General features: G+C 43.4%; 1 protein-coding gene across 4 annotated transcripts in view; it reads right to left on the bottom strand.

The window, feature by feature from the left end:
* Positions 1-1,587: 1,587 nt before the first annotated feature.
* mid1 (midline 1) overlaps positions 1,588-21,173 on the bottom strand; it is a 29,727-nt gene continuing 10,141 nt past the window's right edge. For 2 of the 4 annotated variants that reach the window (XM_041950994.1, XM_041950996.1), the window contains exons 2-10: positions 15,021-15,742; positions 8,673-8,768; positions 7,920-8,027; positions 5,157-5,305; positions 4,950-5,077; positions 4,216-4,359; positions 3,488-3,649; positions 3,188-3,395; positions 1,588-2,731 (exon numbers count right to left, since the gene is read on the bottom strand). In XM_041950994.1, coding sequence (XP_041806928.1) covers positions 2,383-2,731; positions 3,188-3,395; positions 3,488-3,649; positions 4,216-4,359; positions 4,950-5,077; positions 5,157-5,305; positions 7,920-8,027; positions 8,673-8,768; positions 15,021-15,686 — 2,010 coding nt within the window. In that variant the 5' untranslated portion in view covers positions 15,687-15,742 and the 3' untranslated portion in view covers positions 1,588-2,382. Of the gene's footprint in view, positions 2,732-3,187; positions 3,396-3,487; positions 3,650-4,215; positions 4,360-4,949; positions 5,078-5,156; positions 5,306-7,919; positions 8,028-8,672; positions 8,769-15,020; positions 15,743-16,339; positions 16,467-17,618; positions 17,813-21,173 lie in introns of those variants that run through there. The other 2 variants (XM_041950993.1, XM_041950997.1) reach the window with 2 other exon arrangements.

The following is a 21,173-nucleotide window of genomic DNA, read 5'->3' as shown; positions in this document are numbered from 1 at the left end:
ATTTATTTTCCCTTTCCTGCAATTATCTGGACCAGTGTGTCATGTGTATGTTGGTTATAACACAGTCAAATGAAATCAGTCACTTCTTAATTAACTTTCCATGCATAAAAAGCATGTTTAAATAGTAAGAAATAAAATATATAAATAAAAAGTAGCACAGTGCTCGAACAAAATTGTGTTATAATAGTTCATAATCATCATGTAGCAGTATCTTGATAAGTGACTCACTTGACATTAGTCTTGTTTCAATTTTTTCTGACCACATGCTTTTTATTCTATATTTTCCTTGAACTAAATTTGCCTCACATATCATCTAGGTGACAGCTGGAGCCCATGATATCATTACTACAAAGCTAACACCACAAGACTAATAGACCAATGTGATAGACTGAATTTCTGGGTGGGACAGATATGGCCTATGGCACCATAATCATTTATCACAGAAAATACAGATCCAGCAGGTGGAGCCCTGGGGCACAGCTTAATACCTCAAATTGAGATTTTCAGTTCTTTTTCATTATGTCTGCAAATGAGTTTCTTTCCTCTAAGTACTCACTCAGAGTAAAGCATTTGATCAGACTCAAGTGTTGCAGTCACACATGCAAGGACAATTTGCCTTATCCTCCAGCATACAGAGCCTTAACTGTAATGTCTGCCAGCTCTACTATGTTTTTTTTTTTTTTTTTTTTTAGGTATGCAGAATAAAAACCACAGGAAAAGAGAAAATAGTGTCTTTGTTTAGACGTGCTCTCATAATGGAAATCAGATACTGGACAAATATGTTTCCAGCTTTTAGTTTCAATCAGCTGGAAGTGATGAAATATTCCAAATACCTCACAATCAATGGGCTTTTGTCTTGAGAAAAACATTTATATCTTGTCTTCAGCTTCTATGTGATAAAATGATACAAAATACAAATGGAATTTTGTTTTGCGCTGTACTTCTGTGGTCTTCAGGCATTGTTTTAATCTTTTTACAAAATATTTTCTCTATGAAATTGCTTCAAATCATTAGTTTGTTGTTATTTTAGATTTTTTAAGAGCTAAAATTACAGTGAAAACCAGAACTGTGTAGCAACTGATGATTACACAAATGGCTTTCACTCTGTCTTCACGCACAGAAATGTGCACATCTCAAAACCCAGCGATGTCCTGGTGGCATTACACGGAGGAGGTCGTGTTCATGCGTTACCGCTCGGTCTGCAGGGTGTCTCGCGGGGGAGGTCACGCAGAGTTCAGGATTTTTTTTTTTCTTTTTGCTCTTGTCTACTTTAGTTGAAAGGAGATGCTGCAGAATTCAAGCCACGTTACTCCAGAACAAAAAGAGATGTCAGAGCAGATCTTGTCAGAAGTTGTATTTTGGCTCAGCGTGGGTCAGAGTGAGTCCTGTAAAGCAACACTTCCCTCCGTGGCGGTAGTGTTTTCTTTTCACTGTGATGTTGTGAGAGCCTGTTCAAGCTTTAATGAGAGATCAAGTATAAATGAGTGTAAACAACAAGTGCGAAGCATATTAAATTATCATATTACGGAGACACATTTTTTAGCATGCCGCATGTCTTAAAATGAAGAGGACAAGTCGCACAGATAATCAAATGAAGTAACTTTTATTCCATCTTGTCAGAGAGAAATTTAAATGTGAAAATTGTGAAAAAGACCGTCTTTGAAACTGCTACGATGAGGAGATGAATAATCCCATAATGCCGAACTGTGCTCGAGCATTTACAGATAATAAATATTTCAAAACTGCTGAATTTCACGTTACATTTTCTAAATTAAACTGTTGTTAACTCTTGTTATCAGATCTATTTAAGTGCTTTTATAAGGAAACGTTTGCATTATGGGACAAGTGGCTTAGAAATGCATTTTATAGTGACAACTCTGTCCTCTCAAAGTGCTATGAATTAAAAAATCTTTCAAAAATGTTACATTTAAAATAAGCTATAATACAACCTTCCAGAAAAACTGAAGTGAGGGAGTCTGCTTGTCACTTGCACTTAAGGGTTGATCATCACCCTTAACAACACATGACTGGAAAAGTGTGAATATGAATTTAGAAATAATAATAATAATAAAAACAAACTGCAGCCTATTTGGGAATACCTCAATGAATTTCACACTGTAAGCAGACCCTTGAACCCATCCAGCAGTGTAATGTACATAAATGTGCAAAGCAAAGAAATACATCTACAGATGTTTGCAAATCAGTTCTTAAATAATTCCAATTCATTTCAACATACTGATCAGGAATGTACACCTGTGCCATCTCGTTCGGTTACTGCTTGTATTTTGTCAACAGTGCGTATGTGGGCATCACAGTCGATGAGGTGCAGGCAGTCTGGTCTCTTTTTGGCTACACAAAGGAAATCCAGCAGGACGGGTTTTGTCAGTTGTTGTAGTCTGTCCCCTCTAAGTGATCTGGGATGGGCAGTCCAGTGAGGACTGTTAAACACCTGTTCCACACGTTGAACACGGGGCAGACTGGCTGAGCAAAGGCGATGTCAAACGTGTACAAGTGCTGGGAGCCAACCGCGTCGTAGAAAGACAGCGATCCGGAGTCGTAGTCCAACAATATCCCGAGGCGCCGCAGGTGGGGCGAGGGCTCGATGGGCATCTCCTTACTGTTGTGACGCACCACCCACGAGTTGTTGCATCTAGACAGGACCCAGGAGGCCGAGTTTTTGCCAACCCACTCGTGTTTCGGTGCTGACTTGTATGCAACGCCCACTGCAAACCTACATGCCCAAAATGAAAACAACGCAAATTCATAATTCACAATTAAACAAGACTACAACCATGCTCGTGTTAACATGTAACATAAGCAGGTGTAATGTTTACCATAGGTTATCGTGATAGCATGCTAACATTTGCTAATTAGCACTAAACACAGAGTACAGCCGAGGCTAACGGAGAGGTCATTTTTTTTGCAGGTGTCAATATTGGACAAACGAATATCCTGATGTGCAGTTAAGGAACCACCTAAGTTAATACAATGAATTCTGAGAGAGTCTGTGCTGAGATCTTTCACTGAAAACCACAAATGTCGACCTCTTGGTGGAGCTGAGCAAAAGTTTTTTAGTTCATTAGGATATTTCAGTCTGGACCAAAGCAGCCGACTGACTGACAGACACATATTGCCATCCCAGGAGCCACGCTGCTGTCGTTGGTTGAAAACAGCTGAATGTTTTTACCATGTGCTTCCTCCGATCAGAGCCTCCCAGTAATGGCGGCCGCTGTCGATGTAGACGTTTCCTGTGACACCGTAGCTGCTGTGGCTGGAGAAGCGGTCCTGACTGTGGCTCTTCTTGGATGACGTCTCGTCCCTCTCCACTGTCAGGTTGTCGTGGGACACCCTCAGCTTCCGGTGAGCTGACTTCGGGTCCAACTTGAACGGCTGACCTTAAAGAGAGGGCAAGAATAAAACCAGCTGGCTGCTGAAATGCTTTACAGCATTACAGAGTCAATTCCGTGCAGCTGTTCACTTGACATACTGTTGGTCTTGAGTTTCCCTGGTTCGCTGCTGCGGTTCCCAGCCTGGTTTATGGCCTTTACGATGAAAATGTACTTGGTGCCGCACTGGAGCCCGTGCACAGTGTAGTGATTCTGCTTGATGTTTGGTACAATCATCCAGCTATCAGCAGAGTTACACAAACCTGCAGCCCAGACACACAGAGAGTCATCGACAAAGAGCAAACATCACTCAGCATTGGGAATCAAGAAGAGAGACAATACGGCGTGATTCTATGCAGTGTTTCAATCTACAGCTGCTATTTTTGACTCATCAAATACAGTCGCGCTACCACTCATCCAAGTGTGCTTGAGCGCCGAGGCAGATGAGAATAAATTGCTCGATCGAGCATGTGGTGACCTTGTTAGAGCAATCAATTCAAACAGTCTGCTGCTCATTTCAACCCCAAGATAATATCGAGCTTATGATGTGCAGCTGGATGTAAATCCACTCTGACTGAGATGTTATTTTTTTTCCCACATCCCTTCCCATGCACTGCAGCGTACTTTGTGTCATCTCATTACCCACGAGAGCCAGCACGGAGCGCTCCTCTGCTGCTACTACACAATATTATGTTTGGACCTTGTAACACAGCTCCCGAGCAATTTTAAGTCCTTCAGTGAAATCCCTTTCAAATCCCTCCATCATTGTCATGTTCTCCACCACAAACATCAGATCGTGCTCCCGGCAGAGAGCTGCATATAGACTTACTGACAACATTTGATTGGCTGGTGAAGATGGCGTACTGGAGTTCATATGACACAACGGAGAATTCATCGTCTGAGGTCCAGTGAACCGTGATCGTGTCATACGAAGCTGTGCATAATTCCTCGCGGATTACCGGCGGATTTGGTGCTGCAATCAGAAAACACAAGACAAATGTTGCTAACACAGGAATGAGAGCAGAGTGGATTCTGCACACGACAACACAAAATGACCAAAATAGAAAAGCCCTCATGATGTGTTGCAGCGACCAGTGGTGCTAAAAAGCATCATCCATTTGTATGTTGCTTTTTTTTCTTTTTTTTTTTAATTCTGACAAGTGTAATTAAGCTAGGTTGCAATTCCTCCAGCTATTACAGCTACAGCCCCCATGCAGAGTTAAATTGACGCTGCACCACGGGCGCCTGAGCATAAACAATCAAACCTGTTTTATTCAGCGGAAAATAAAGCTGTGGCCTCACATTTGTGAGCTTTTTCTTTTTGTTTGTTTGCTTCCTGTCACTCGACTCACTAACAGGCATGCAGTCAAAATATCTTCAATCCGTGACAACATTACACACAATTGAAGGAGGTGAGGCCAATTTCAAATGGACTGTTTGGATAAATCAACGCAACAAATCATGTAAAAATGATCAGTGTTGGGAATTATAGAGCCCAAGTGAGTCCTCATCTGGCAGTATATACTGAGGGAGCAGTACAGTGTGCTTGACTTGCAAACTCACCTGTGAGGTAATCCAAGCTTTCTAGCATTTTCTTCTCCCTTGTGAAGTCCAAAGCAAAAGTATCAAAGGTGTCATTCAAGTTAATTTCTGGTAAGAGGATTTGAGAGGACGCCGTGGCCATCGAAACTCTGGAATAAAGAAGCACACGGTTAGGTGGCTGACTGTTTTATTCACCGTGTCTGCTGACGGTGTTCTTTCCTCCATCACCTCTCACAGATGCTTTTGGCCGTTTGGAGGAAGCGAGTGTGGTCCGTCTCCTTGAGCGTCTGGTCGGCCTGAGTGATGAGGGAGGAGGACCTCTCGATGCACTGCTTGCAGCTGGCGATCTGCTGGGCGAGCTTCCTCAGCCGCACAGCCTGAGCGGGGAAAACAGGACATGTTGATAGGCGAAAAGCTTGGTGAAGAGCCCATCAATGCACAATCTACTGCATGACGCACCAACCTGCCATATGCTAGATTTGATTTTACCTCGCTAATTAGAAAATTCCTGCAGAAGGAAATTGGATTTACACCTTTGACAATTGTATTTTTCTGTTGTGTAATGCCCACAAGACTGCGAGCTTCAACCTGTTCTCTAAGCTACACTGGCATGAGAGGTGTAGTTGTGAAACATCCCACACAACACCGCCACGGTAACCATCCTATCCCACACCAGTGCCTCATTGGCTTAGTGGCTGAAAGCAAGCCTGGAGCCTGACAGGAGGCACGGGCCGAGGAAGGAAAGAGTCTTCCTCCAGAGAGGGCCAGCACAGGAAGCAGGGCTGACCTCACTCTGACAGAGCACGGCACGGCATGCCATTGCCTTTCTAATGGCACCTAACAGGGGAAAAGGAAGGGAAACGATTCAAGGGGCACAGTGTATGCATATCAAATGTATGCCAGAGGTACTCCACAGCTGAGGACTGATACTGACCACAAAGCGGTGATAAACTCTGCAGTCTGGTGAGCGAGCAGCGTGTAGGGAGCCCACATGTTTACTACAACCCTGATCCAAAACAAGTTCAGACGCTGTGTAAAACATAAATAAAACAGAATGTGCTAACTTGCTAATCCTTTTTGACATATACTCAATTGAAAACAGCACAAGGACAATATATTAAATGTTTGATCTCATCAGCTTCATTGATTTTTGTAAATATCTGCTTATTCTGAATTTGATGCAGCAACACATTTCAAGTTCTGACAGGAGAAACTAAAGACTAAGAAAGTAGTGGAACGCTCCAAAAACACCTGTTTGGATCACTCCACAGGTAAACAGGCTGATTGGTAACAGGTGATAGTATCATGTTTGGGTATGAAAGGAGCATCCTGGAAAGGCTCAGTCGCTCACAAGCAGGGATGGAGCGAGGGTCTCCGATTTGTGAACACATGATTGTATAAAGAAAGAAAGCAGTGTCCCAACTTTTTTGGAATCTGGGTTTAATTGAAGAGACATTTCTAATTAGAATGTAGTAGACAATTAGAAATTCATCACCGTCGGGTTAACCCTCAATTTGGACAATCTCGTGGTATAATTTCAATTGGGAGAATTGCATGCGCCTCTCTGTGTTAACAAAGTCTACAGCCATTGGAGTTGATGAAACATAGTCAGGGCAAATCAGACAAACTTATAAAGCAAATTTAAAAGCATTTAGCTTCTTAAAGCTAGACTGTGTGGCTTTGTTGGTGATTACAGTTACATTTCACCTCATTTCCCAAGATTCTCTAAAGTCAGTTGCTCTACAGACATCATCACTTAACTTGTTGTACTGACCTTGCAGTTCAGCACAACAGATCAGACTCAAATTCCACATTTGTGATGACGAGAATTTTCCATTTTTTATTCAGACTTTCCAAGAGATGCTAATTTAAAGACATGTTTACTACTGAGGTGGTGCTGTCTGGGTTATATTGTCATCTATTTCTAATATTCTTCCTCCCTCATGTTAGTAAATATGAGGTGGGCAAAACATTAGAAGCACATTTGAATATATCGCAGTCCAGTTCAATATCGCTGCAAACTCTGAACTCAATTATAAACGTACAGTTAGATTGATACCTCTCCGACAGTGTCCATGACGACTGAGCATTATTAGCTTTATAAAGGTAGAATTTACATGAGTTGCGTTTTCCTGTTGTACTATATGTATCACGATTGCTGCATGATAAAAAAAAAGGACTTTTATTCTCAAGTGGCGACAATATTTTCTTATCCAGGTAGCTGGAATTAACACACAGTACAATTACTGTGCTATTTTGTATAGAAATATAAAACACTGAACAAACAATATGTGCCAATATGAATGATGATACATTTTTTTGTTCATTTTCTTAGATTGAGTGAGAGCATGTGTCAGTTCCATCTTCAGCACCATCTTTGTTTGGATTAAGAATATTTTGAAGAATATTTTGGAAAATACATAGTTTATCCTTATTTCTTCATCCAGGCAGTTGGAAGCACCTCTGGGGATTCAGATCAGCAGATCGGAAGTGTCGCTACATGTTTTTCAAAGTATTTATTTCTTGGAAAATCAGATGCTGAGCTCTGTGACTCAAACTGGGACCAATCTGCGACATGCTAAAATGTTGCGTCACAGTTGTAAACACTAACAGAAGTTAGTGAATTGACTTAATTAGTATCAGTTACAAAGTGTACACAGTGAGCAAGGCTGTAGCAGCAAAACCCCTCATGTACTGAACTGACTAAGGGTGTGTTTTGTCGCTTGTGGATGAAACCTTTAATTGTTATGAAGAAGAACCTGTTTTGCTGATTCTTTCACAAGTTACACAGCCTTGCCTTTAAAGTGCAACACCTGTTGTTTTTGTCCAAAAACACTGACTTGTTACCGCTGCAGGGTGCCGTGCTCGGGCGTTGAGATGTAAGCCGGCTTGCTGGCCGCGTGGGGACGAAGGGTTATCAACGAGCACAAGGTGATAAACAAACAAGCAACGGTTGTCAAGACAAAGGCGCCAAAAGGTGATAAACAGTACCTTTCCCTCCTTTATCTTGGTTGCTATGATTTGTCTTCGCTGCTGTATGATATTAATCAGCAGGTCACACTCCTCCAGCAGCTTGCTTTCTTGCCGCGATGCATTTACCTGGACAGAAGCACAGATAAGAGACAGTCGACAACACAAGGGTTTTGTTATGCGTTTTGCTCCGCTGCACAACTGCAGCCTCATTCGGTCCTTCTCTTTCAAACACATTACTGACAGCGCGGCTAACTTGACGCAAACGCCGTGTGACAGAAAGAGCCACACGAGGGGATAATTCTGCGCCCTCATGTTGCGCAGGACAGAGCAGCCATCAGACGACCTTGTTCACAGTTTGTCCTTTCATCCCGGACACATGCGCGATCACAGCCGTCGTGATGAGCATGTGGCGCCCAGCGACGAGCCGCTTTTATTACAGTCACACTCGAATGTGCCAAAACAAGCCTGACTTTTGAAAATGGATGCAAACCAGTGGTCAGCTGAGCTTCATCGTTCTCTATTTCAAGTCTATGCATACATATGCAGTTGGCCTTCGCTTGCTCTGACAGTACATTTGCAGCAGACTGCACGCATATTACAGCAGTGATTGATCTCCAGACTAATGAGCACTTAATCTTGTTGACGTGATGAAAAGCAACTCTCAGATACAGTAATTCATCACCGCGTTAATAATTTAATGAGTTGTTGCCCATGAAATGCCACAGGAGCGAGGAGCCCCGCACCTGAAAGGGAACAGATAAACAACCTCACCTCCACGTGTTGGCAGGTTTGGATAAGTTTGCCCATCAGACTTTCCAAATCACTGGTCCTCTTGATTAGACTGCTGAGGTTGGAATCCAAGGCTTGCTGCAAAGCGAAATTGAAAATGAGTATGTCATTACACACTGCCCCCCCCATCCACCCACCACCCCCGCATCACACTGTAAACAGCTGAATAAATCTTGGAGGGGGGCTAGGTGAACAGGAACATAAGGACTGTATCTGGCCTGAGCGTAATGGGCACAGGAGAGGACACACAAGGCTGCCTCTGGATATGAGTGGCCACATTTCAGGCTCGGATCAGCGCAGAGCCCCCCGGTCCTCCCCGTGTGCCAAAGATCCCATCATACTGCCCGCTGAGGCCACGGAGCTTAGCAGAGCATCTGCCAGTGATTTGGACAACTAAACCCCGGCTGTGTTAATCACTGACTCAGATCAAAGGCTTATGTTTCAAACTTAATCTCTCACTGTAATTGGGTAGCATGATGACGGCATACTGTGCGGTGCAAAATACCTTCTGATATAAAGTGCAGCTCCTCTTAAATGAAAGATTAACGTGTAATTACATTTAAGCGTGGCATCAATGATTTAAGTGAAAAAAGCGGAACAAACCAGAGGTGAGGAAAAGGCTGTAACTCAAAAAAAAAAAAAAGATTGACAGGCGCTTTACTACACAAGCTGAAAAAAAAATCTAAATTATTAGCCTTGTGTGATGCTGTAAGAAGCCCATGTTTTCAGTTAAATCTGATTAAAATGGAAAAAAAAATGCTTGTTTGGGTGTATTATTTCGAGTCTTAACAATATATGTGACTGGATCCATAATTGTTGCGGCAGTAAAATTAAACTGTACAATCTCGGTTGCTGAAAACAACAGATGTTAATGACGTCTGAGAGGTCAGAGGCGGATTTAATAATCAATTTATCTCCATACATTGAAAGCACAAACGTTATAGAACGCTCCCCTTCTGCGCCTGATTGCACACGATGAAGAACTAAATATTGAAAACAGTCAAAAGGAGAGAACAAACGGAGGACAAAAGGCCCGTAAAGATGCAATGCTCGTAGCAGATAGTGGGCAGCCCTCTCTCAGGTTACATGTCCCGCATTGTGATTTCATAAGGTGGGTGCGTCACTGCGTACGAAAATAGCAGAGGCTTTATTTTACCACTCTCACAAATATGATTTATTTAAACGGATGAGAAAGTGATGAAAGCCATTTGGGAGCTGCAGGTACAGGTGAGGTGAGCACAAACCTTTTAAAAAGGGGGCGCATGGAACACGAACACGTGAATCAAAGCCGATGTCGAACGCATCCAAATGCACATCCGCTACCATTTTGGTGCAGTGCGGCTCTCAGAGGGCCTAAAGCGCGGCTCTTCCTGCAACATTAACACCCTTCGTGTGTTTGGACAGCTCTCTCTAATGGAGGTCTCCTTTCCCAGAATCATTTCACGCTGATGAGAGGAAAGAATAGCAGCTTCCTTTTGCTGCGTGACTGCTTCTGGTCCCACACCTTTGCTTTGGCCAGTCTCCCTTCCTTCCTCTCACGGTCCTGACAGGTCACTGTCAGGACTTGGCAGTTTTATCCTGTGTCAACATTAGAAATTGGATCCATTGTCAGAGTTCGTCACTTCATCCTGTCGGCACCACACGGCCTGTGATTTTTGCTTTGTTGGAGCGGCTGTTGTAGCTTTCATTCAATCAGACACACACATCGGAGTGTGCAAACTTTTATCTCGTATCCGTTAATAGAACACTTTAAATGCACTGCATTAAAGGCCCAATTAGTATTTGCTGTAGACGGCATATTATACACATGTTCACTAGCATGTTCTCCTCTCTGTTGGGTTTGTTTTACTTATTTAAACAAACCTTGATGGCTTCAGAAAAGATGAATAAATTAAGATTTATGCTGCATATTGTCTAGTGTTCTGCTGTATCACAGTAGGCACGTGGTGTAAATACTTAAATTAATGATGGCTAAATTCCATTTAGCTGCTTCAGTTTCAGGGTCCTGGTATTGTACTGTTGCTCTGTCATGACTTACGGGGACACTTTAACAGCGCAGAGCTGCTGGTAATGTTGTCAGTAACACCTGAGCTTCGCCTGCTAGTCTCAACTCCATGAAAGCAGGTTCCAAACCTGTTTTCTAATTTAGCCTTTCATCGGAAACAATGCAGAGTGTGGATGCAACGATGCACGCGGCCTTCTGTTACAGTGTTTCACATACTGTGCAGGTGCAGGGTCACCTTCGAATGAAATGCTAGCAGATGAAGAGGAGTCTGTTTGGTTTATTTTACTGCTATGAAAGGTGACATTAATGAGTCTGGTGATGCATACACATGATACAGTACCTCAGCACAGTCTTTTTAAAACGATTTTTAACTGAGGCTATTTTATTTTCTGTGACAATAACTGATGATTTCTCACGACAGGCAGGTCCTGGGTTTGAGTTTCATTCCTGGCGCTTTCTTTGTTAAATGTGCACGTTCTCTCTGTGTTTACATGAGTTTCTACCCACAGCTCAAAGCTGTTCGACTCAACTTGAACATGCCTGTGAGGATTTTGTCTGTTTATATAGAAGCCCTGCGACAGAGTTAACCTGAGGTTTTTCCTGAACAAAGCAATGGACGAAATGTTCTCCCTTGCACCCACTGCATGTTGGGATGTGCTCCGGCCACTCCTCTGACCATTAAAAAAAAAAAGAATGTAAATGATGGATAGATAACAGCAGACATAAAACCAGACCAGGAACATGTCACATAATGCCAGACTGAAGAAATTACTGCATTATGCATGATTGCACACGCACACACTCGCGTATTTACAATGTCACAATATCCCTTTGTGTGGGAATTTCTGAGAAATGGGAGGCACTGTGACTGTAAACATGTGTTTGGAAAAAACAGCAACTATGAACAAGCTCAGCTGCGTGCCACCTGGGTCCTGTCCTGCGTGCCCGAAGGAAGAAAAAAAAAAATCTCTCTCTAAGATGGGAAATGCTGTTTCTAATGTCACTGGAGGCATCTAACAATGCGGCGCAGTGCTTGTGCCACGAGGTCAACACAAACATATGAAAACATGAATTGGTAGAATACATCCCACTTTACAATTACATCAAGCAGCTGAAGATATCATACAGAAGAGAAGGCGGATCACAGAGAGTCAGTCTCTCAGAAGATAAAGGATAAAGGACTCTGTTCATCTCAACACTCTGCTGGCTTTGACCACTTACAGAATGTGCTTGTTAAAAGAGAGAGAATACATCAACTGCACCGAATAATGAAAACACAAAGCAGTATACTACAATTCTCTATAATTACCATGCCTCATTACTACGTGGCCGACCTGCTGCATTGAGCCCCTGAGAGGCCACACTTAAAAATATCCCTGAATGTGGAATTGAAGAAATGATGCTGATCACCTGGTGTGCCTCCTGGTGTGAACGATCACGCCCCACACAGAGAAAGCGGCCAGGAGATTTCTGCACAACGACAGCATGATCAAACAAAGGAGACAGGTTAAGGCGCGTCCTCTGAGCCATCTTTGCAAAATGCACCAAAAGGCTGTTTGCATCCCAGTTCCACTGTGACTAAGCATGGTGAAAGAGAGGAGTGGGCACAAAAGGGTTTCGAGTGTTACTTGCGATACAGTAACACCACCACCACCCTCCCTTTTGTGAGTCATGCATGGACAGTGGGAATGTTTGTGCAAAACAAAGCAGACCATCATTTTTATTTCATGCAGTGGATGCCTCGCTATCCTCGGGATACACTTCAAGATGACCTGACAGACTAAAGGCATGCTCCTGGACTAAAATACCACATATTCTCATGATTTGAGGCAATTTGCCTTGCTTAAAAGTAGTCACATGCAGTGGATCTAAGCTAACTTCCTATTTCCAGGCCGAAGTCTTCACAATAAAGCTCCACTGCAAGCTCCACTGCATGATTGTCTATAAAACGATCCCATGAGGTTGCTGGAGACATGACAGAGACCCACAGCGTGACCTCGCTGAGCTAAAAATCTCATTCTTATGATAGCAGCTGATTCACGTCTATAATGGAGGGAATACAGAGCCACCTTTTTATACGCTCCAGCTAACAGCCTCTTCTCATGCCTTATTGATATTGGCCCATCTGCTCAAAGTGAGCAGTTCCACTTAACCTAAAACTGTGAAAGCAGTCTGTGGCAATGGGTGCCATTCCGTTTAAGAGTGGCCGAGAGCGAGACAGCCCCCACCACCACTTCATTTACATTGTTCGTCCGAGACTCATGATAAATTTGGTCTGGCTGCCAAATTTCTATATTTTTCACTGTAAACAAATCCCAAGAAAAGACCAAAATCAAGCCCCAAGCCAACACTGAAGACGTAAATCTTTTAAAACAAGTCATGAATAAGTTTTCAAAAAGCCAAGACACTGCCCTCAAACAGCTGGGCTCTGTATTGTTTAGCAAACGTCTCTCAAAAAGCAGTGAATAGCTCCTCGGTCTGGGACTATTTTCAGCTAGCGAGTATTTACAGCAGCAGGACGGTTTATGTGGGACTGACTCAGAATAAACAACAGCGCCGTGTTCATGGCAGTGAAGGAGCATGTCACCCAGTGCGACGGTGCAGCTCCCTGACGTGTTTTTGACAACAGCGGAGATCTACGGCAGGGATAAACCCACCACCTCGTCTTTTCATAGGATTTGTTGTTGACAATAAGAAAAATACAGAATATCACCAGACGCACACATTGCTGTAAAATCCCAATAAATGAGGAAGTTATGCAGTAGGTTTAGCCGTTTCATATTGTTTGTCATGCGAAGTTTGCAGTATACTGTGTGAAGCGTCACAGCAGATTTGCTTAAAGACACTGCTTGCTTTAAATTTCACTAACAACAATAAACACAGACGTGTCTCACTCGATGTAACATCATGCAGTGTTAACTTATTTGCACTTGCAAGGACCATCACAATTTATGAAGTGGCATAAATCATTTGCATAATTTGTTCTTCACACAGTGGTCTGATTTTATATATTTCCAACAAAGCAATAGGGTTGGGGTTCGATACCATTTTACCAAATGCAAGTCCTTTTCATCAGTTTAGCTTTCATCACTTGCACGTAAGTAAATTATAAAACTCAAAGATTCAGTTTAGATGAGGACTGAATGATGTGCAAAGCAATTACAGCTATTTGACAGGTATTGCTGCTGAAATATGAGTCATGATTTTAGTGAGAATGGTAATTATTGAATTCCATTTTCACTTTCAAAAAATAAAAATAAAAATGGTGATGATGTGGTTTTTGCTGGGCTCTGTACCACACAAGCATGTTCCTTTACAAGTGAAGAATGTGATGTGTAGGCCGGGGCATCTCTGCAGCACCACAGCACTTTGTTTATAACGGTATAACGTGACATGCTGTGACAGGTGTATGACACCTTTTACCTCCATTAAAAAACTGCAGCCCCTGCAATTTGGATATTGTACTTGGCTATATTGCAATGAACTGAGAAGCCCTAGTTTAGATCTGAGACTTGGATTCAGAAATACCATCTTATAAATGAATCAACATTAACATCAATTAAGCTAGCCTCGATAATTTTCACAACTTGCAGGTACGACCTGAAGTTCTGACACACTGAAAAACTGATTTACAGCTGATTTTACACAAACTAATTGATCCAAATACTGGAGGCTCTGGAGACATGACGTTAACGAGTGATTTGATATGCACAACAAGAAAAAGTGCCACGATCAGCTAGCTCCTTGTTGAACTACAAAAGCCCAACTGTCAGCACTGGCTGTAAGAGAGAAGCATGCTAACACTACCTGCATGTTTTCAACACTGGTCTTTGCTAACAAGGAGAGATAAAAACATTTGACAAGAGATTTTTTTTGTGTGTATTTTACTGAATGGGGACCAAATCCAAAATTGAAAAGGTGATCGGAACCCAACCCAACAAAATAATGCTAAAAGTTGAAATTGAAATTTCTCCACATCAGTCGATTCATCCATTAGTTGATCAAAAAAACAGTCATTTTGCTGGTTGAACATTCTTAAATGTGAGGATTTGCTGCTTTTCTTTGTCATTTATGAAGAATCTTTGGGATTTGGGCTGTTGGTTGGACAACAGAAGCTATTTGAAGACATCACCTAATTAACTAAGAGCAATGAAAATAATCGTTACTTGCAGGTTTCAGAGTCATATTGTGATACTAGGCTGAGAAGAGGTTTTGATGAAAAGCAGAAATCATCTTTACATTCTGTGGGGCTAAACTCAGTAGGAACAGCTTTCTTCAGTGCATCCTAATCTCAAGCATTCCTCGAACTACAGATCATGTCTTACCTTGAGTTTGTCATATCGTTCACTGAGGGCTGCCACTTGGTGGTCCCGGTGTCGGCCAACCAGCTTACACAGCGCACAGATCAACTGTTCATCCGTCACACAGTACATGTTGACCTTCTCGTCCTCATGCTCCAGACACATGAGGCCTCGCAGGTGGGAGTCCAGCAAGGGCTCGATTAGACGGTGGCCCGTGAAAGGCTTCTTGTTGGGGTGGGTGGCCTTGAGGCACTCCTCGCAGTAGGACACCTCGCAGGTGACGCAGGTCTTCACGGCATCCTGCGGAGGGTCCTGCTCACAGAACTGACACTGCACCCGGTCGCCGGGAGACGTCATGGCTTTGCTGTCGGGGACGGCTCGCTCCCGCCGAGTCTCGTTAGGAGAGTTAGGCCCGCTTAGAGAAGCCTTCTGGTAGCGGTCAATGATGTTCTGTAACGTAACGTTGCGCTTGAGTCCCTCTAGGCCCCTCTGGTTGAGGGTGATGACATAGCGACAGGTCGGGCACTGAAAGGCGCTGATGGACTGAATTGGCTCGCTGGGCGTGCAGTGTGACACCAGGATACGATGGGCGCAGTTGAAACAAAGGCTGTGAGCGCAGGGCAAGAGCAGCGGGTCCTCAAAGAGCTCCAGACAGATTGGGCAGGTCAGCTCCGACTCCAGTGTTTCCATCTTCAGGCAAAACAAATTGGGGTCGTCAGCGAAATCCAGGGAAGCTGATCAGCTATCTGTAAAGACGGCACAGAAATGAATTATAAATGGTGACAGCTATGAAAAGAGGGTTGGTTGGTACCTGCAATTATCATAATTATTGAGCACCCTTTACGTTATTTAGCAAAAAACATTCCTATGTTTCAGCTTGTCGACTGTGAGGACTCTCAGCTTTACTTCATGTGACAGTACACTGGATGTCTTTTGATCGTGGACCGCTGGTCAGACAAAACAAGCTATTTGAAGACATCATGTTTGGCTTTAGGTAACTTTAACCATCAGCATTATTCACAATTTTCTGAGATTCGATAGACCAAACAAATAATCCATTAATCAAGACAATAATCTGCACATTAACCGATAACGGGAATCAGTTGCAGCTCTAATGTCCAGGTTTAGACATGAAGTTCACGCGAAAACAATGCATTAAACAGATGCATTCTGTCTCTATTATCAAGTGCTTATGACAATAAAAACAAAACATCGCTGTCTTCAGTTCAATTTCCTGAATATGAAGACATGCATATTATTGTATGTGTATATTTGAAGAGATAGCTGATTTGGGAAGTGAAGCAAATTGTAAAAATAATACATGCAAGCAGGAGAATACTCACACGTGTGCACATACTGACGTGTCTGCATATTATGCGTGTATCAGACCCGTGTATGGTCTATTTGGCTGAACTAGCAACTCGGAGAATGCAGCAGCATCTCATTTTAATTTGGCACAGGGATAGTCTAGCCTGTCCCCATGTGTTCCTCTCTATACTGTAGTCCGCAGGCCAGCAGGCCAGTGAGGACTGACAGCTCAGCCAAGCAGAAGTCTATTGGCCTGCTTGCTGATGGCTGGGGCTCCACACTATCGCAGACACTAAGCCTTTGTTCCCGACCAGTCAGACACCCCAGCTGCGAGTGGACACACTGTGCTCACAGCGTCTCTCTACGTGAACTCTCTACCTCCACTCATTATGTGTGAAGAAGGCAAAAGCTCATTATCAGGACAGTCGGGCCCAAGTAGCCTTTTGAAGTTGTGAGGATACAGCAATTACCTCCGAGCCACAGACCTGGTTTTGTTCTTTCCATTCTATTCAAATCTTCACAGACACTCAGCTATCCCACTGTACTGTACAAGACAAGGGGCGATTGTTGCATTTGTCTCTGGTGACGACTGTGATGCATCTGCGGGCCTTTGTTTCTTCGCTATTTTGTTCTTTACAGACAAAGCGGCGAATGCAGGTGTCTAGAAGTTATAAGAGAGGATCAAAGACAACCTCTTCACTGTGCAAACCCCGCAGCGTTAAACAAAATATGTTGAACATCAAGCCTTTTGTTTTCTTTTTCACTTCATCAGTCATTAACATATTCTCTTTAAAATGTCAGCTACTCTTTTATGCACTTTATTTCAATTGCAACTCCAAACTACTGCATGTTTGCAGGGAATAATTCATGTACATATAAGTAGCCTAATAGCAAAATCAGCTCTACAGAGGAACCAAACTGTGGCACACTAAAATATTTCTTGTCCAGCATATTTTAGAAATTTTATGTGGCATTTGTGTGACACATGAGACGACATCACGTCAGTTTTAGCAAAGCGATCAGCTACAAAACAGCGGCGGCTGTGCTCGCACAGGTCTCGTCAAACAGGTTGAGTCCTTGCTTTCGGCTGGGCTGTCCTTAATACAAAATGCATAAAGAGCTTTGTATGACAAACACAATGCAAAGATGCTAATCCTCTGATGTCATCGCCTGTGGCACAAAACACCCCGAAGTTACAGAAAGCTTGTAAAACAACACTGTGGCAAAGAGCCACAGCCATTCCTGCAGCCCCGAGTACAGTACATTACTCACTCCTGAAAGCTCTCCCATTCATACACAGTTTACTTTACCCACCGATGGATTTCGCCCCACTGTGCACTGCCGAGACATTTCTGCTGAGGGACAACCTCTGACCTAAATCATGAAAACATATTTATGACAACAAATGCACCAGCCATAAACCCCAGCACGCTGTCGAGACGGGCATCCAGATGGCACAAGTCTTCGCAGCCCCAGTAATCCTGCAGCAGAGCTGTCATTAAGCAAGGGATTGTGCAAGAGGTAGCAAGCACAACAGGAAAAGTTGCCCGACAATTCCAGGAAAGCCAGCTCCACCTACAGCTGGAGCGCTGGCCAGTACTGGAAGAAGAGAGAGAGCAGACAACAGAGAGAGAGAGAGAGAGAGAGAGAGAGAGAGAGAGAGAGAGAGAGAGCAAATAAGCAGAGGCACAGGATTGTGCACAGCCCCAGCCCATGTCCTCACAGGCAGGTTAGTGTCCTCTCAGCCCTGCCCACTCAGAAATTCAAAGCACTGGGATCAGTTTCAGGTTTCTCCGTGTGACCGTCCCCTCTGCTTTCTCGCAGCACAATGCTGTGGATTGGACCTCTTCTTGGCAACGCCACCAGGGATTCAAAGAGGACAGCTGAAGACAGAAACGCCGCAGAGAGGCCATCTGAGAGGCAGCAGGACTCATCTGGAACGTGGGACAGAGGTTTTGCGTTTCCCCCTCCCCATCCAAAAACAAACAGGTGACGACGTGGAATAAGGAAGTGACAGAACAGTCCGTGTGTCCAGAGGCTTGTGATGTCAAACGCCTCATCAGGGCCACAGTTCAGAAAACCACAGACGGTAAAAAGAAGTAAAACTATTGCTGTCTAACTATCTTATAAAATCCCCACTCAACTTCCTGACAGCCAAAACTGAACAACTAAGCATCCCCTCTGACAGACAAGGCTACAAATGAAGACAGACACTACGTTAACATCATCTGCTGCGCACAAGCCTGTCCCAGTTGGCCCTCATGTGGGAATCACCGAGGTACCATCTGCCTACCATGTGCCTCAACTTCCAGACACACCCCCGCCGTGCTCCATTTGAATTCTGCTGTCATTCAAAGGAGACCCCAGAGTGACGATCCTCTCTGAGAGACAGATACACGCTGTAAATATTAAAGGCGAGCTAAAGTTCACACAAAGCAGCGGCTGTGAGCGACGCTGCTTGGGAGATGCACGTGGGAATGTGACTGGCATTCCCCAGGTTTCCCATGGCATTCCCCTACTGGAATTTAGTACCATGAGATCAAACCCCTGCCTATTCTCCGCCCCCCCTGCTCGCTCCTTCGCGTTTAAACACAACGTGCTCACAAGATTGGTGTATTAGGACGTCTTCTTTCCTCATGAATGGCACACATGTCCACGCGATGCAAATGTTCCATGCAATGCTTTGTGTTTCACTACCTTTAGAGCTGGACCATATCACATATCCAACCCCATTAGAATATACCTCAATCCTGACAGACAGTGTATTGATATGCTGCTGCACTGTGACTATTTTTACATTCAGAGGCTACAAAAGAAATGTTAAAATCAAAATGAGTTAGACATGATGAGCAAAGAGATTCATAGACCAATTCACTCAACTACAGATAAGCTCAGGACTGTAAAGCAGCCATGAAGACAAGAAAATTACAAAAGCTATGTCATGGTATATAATAAACCTATATCAATTTATATCTATATGGTACTATTTATAACAGATATGTCAGTTCTGGGTAGATATTTTGAGGAAAAATCCAGGAATGCAAGATATATTATAATGTATTACTACGATTGTATATTATTAATGAAGTGATAGCAGATAAATAGAGACAGTGGTATTAAGTCAAATTGCTTTCATTGACTTTGTCAAGTATTTACACAAACATTTAAAGTTGCTTTTGTGATTGGCCAATAAACACAGCGCAGAAGGAGAGGAAGGAGAAGGAGGAGGAGGAGGAGGAGAAAGAAGGAGGAGGAGGAGGAGACAAAGAAAAGAAGAGCAAGAGGAAGAGCAAGAGGAAGCAGAAGAAGATAATGAAGAAGAAGAAGATGAAGGAGGACAAGAAGAGGAAGAGGAGAAAGAAAAGAAGAAGAAGAAGGAGAAAAGAAGAAGAGCAAGAGGATGAACAAGATGAAGCAGAAGAAGAGGAATAAGGAGGAGGAAGAAGAGGAAGAGGAGGAGACGAAGAAGATGAAGAGGAAGAACAGAAGAGGAGGGAAGAAGAAATTGAAGGAGAAGAAGACCAAGGAGAAGCACTGACTGCGCTCATGACGTCAACCTGCTGCACCTGTGCAGAGCCAAACATGCTGTTGCGGTGTGGACGTTTTTTGGTTTCAGAGGAAGAAAACACAGCTGCAGTTTACAGAACGTGTTCTTCAAGGACTCCGAGAGGAGAGAAGGACATTTAACAGAACAAATCTCACACAGTGATGTCAGACAGGTTTGGTTTGGTCAGACTCAAGGTGCTCAATGGTGAACATCAGCGGATATGACAGCTGTGAGACATGCGCACTTAACTGCGTGGCGCTCTGTCAAATGATGAACTCGAGCACCAACTTAACACGAGGGGTTTTATTTGATTAGGAAGTAATGGGTCATTCAGAGATGAAACAATTACAACGTCTCAGATAGGAAGACAATTACCTGCTCGAGGGTTTCCTAATCCTTTTGGTTATGCTCTTTCATCACCTTTAATGATGGCTCTTAACCACGTATTCAGCCGCTGAAAGAGTATGATTGCTCTTTGTCTCCTCTCCCGGGGCAGACACCTAACATATTTATCTGTAATCCTGTCTCCACAGCGTGGCTGTGACCAATGCGTGGCCTGTTGCTGCTCCCCAAAGCAGCCAGCTCAGCAGCGGCCCACTCAGGCCTAATGTGATTTCCAGCTGCAGCAGCACAAGCCAGCTGATCAGACTGACAAATCTACCTGATCTGCAGCTGCACACATTACTGAGATTAGCTGCATGAGGCCCGGCCCTGACCAGCGTCCATTCTTACTCCTATTTAAATTATTGTGGAGGGCAGTTTAATTACAGATCTAAACACTGAGGTTACTGGATTAAGAGCTCATCTGTCAGACACGAGTGTATGAGTTGCATCACTTTTTTTTTTTTGCTGTGAACTCATCTGGCAAACTGATGCTCACAGACACAAAAATGTTCTGAAAGTAAAAGATGACTCCATTAAGGAGGAAGTGGCACTAAAAATCAATAATGTACATAATGTTTGGAGCTAATGAGTTTCTTACAGACTCACAAGTGGAAATAGAGGTTTAAAGGTCAGCCAAACAAGTTCTTCCTATCATTTCTCTTACTGTCTGTGCTGTACAGGTCATCCTGGTCAGCGTCACATGTTGCACCAAAAGGCTCATTTCCTCTCCGCGGTTTGGCAGGTGGCATCAAAAAAAAAAAAAAAAAAAAAAAAAAAAAAAAAAAAAAAAAACCCACTGTATCCTTTCCACAACCACAGGAACTTTACAGAATGTGACTTTCCAGGCATGTGGCTGCGAGCCTGCAGCTCACTGAAGACACGTCTCACTGGTCTAAAACTACAGTGAGGAAGTAAGCATCTCCTTAACATAAACGTGT

This window comes from Chelmon rostratus, chromosome 13 (genome assembly GCF_017976325.1).
Source record: "Chelmon rostratus isolate fCheRos1 chromosome 13, fCheRos1.pri, whole genome shotgun sequence".
Taxonomy (NCBI): domain Eukaryota; kingdom Metazoa; phylum Chordata; class Actinopteri; order Chaetodontiformes; family Chaetodontidae; genus Chelmon; species Chelmon rostratus.
The sequence above is the reverse complement of the archived record's forward strand: the minus strand, read 5'-3'. Positions and strand labels throughout refer to the sequence as shown.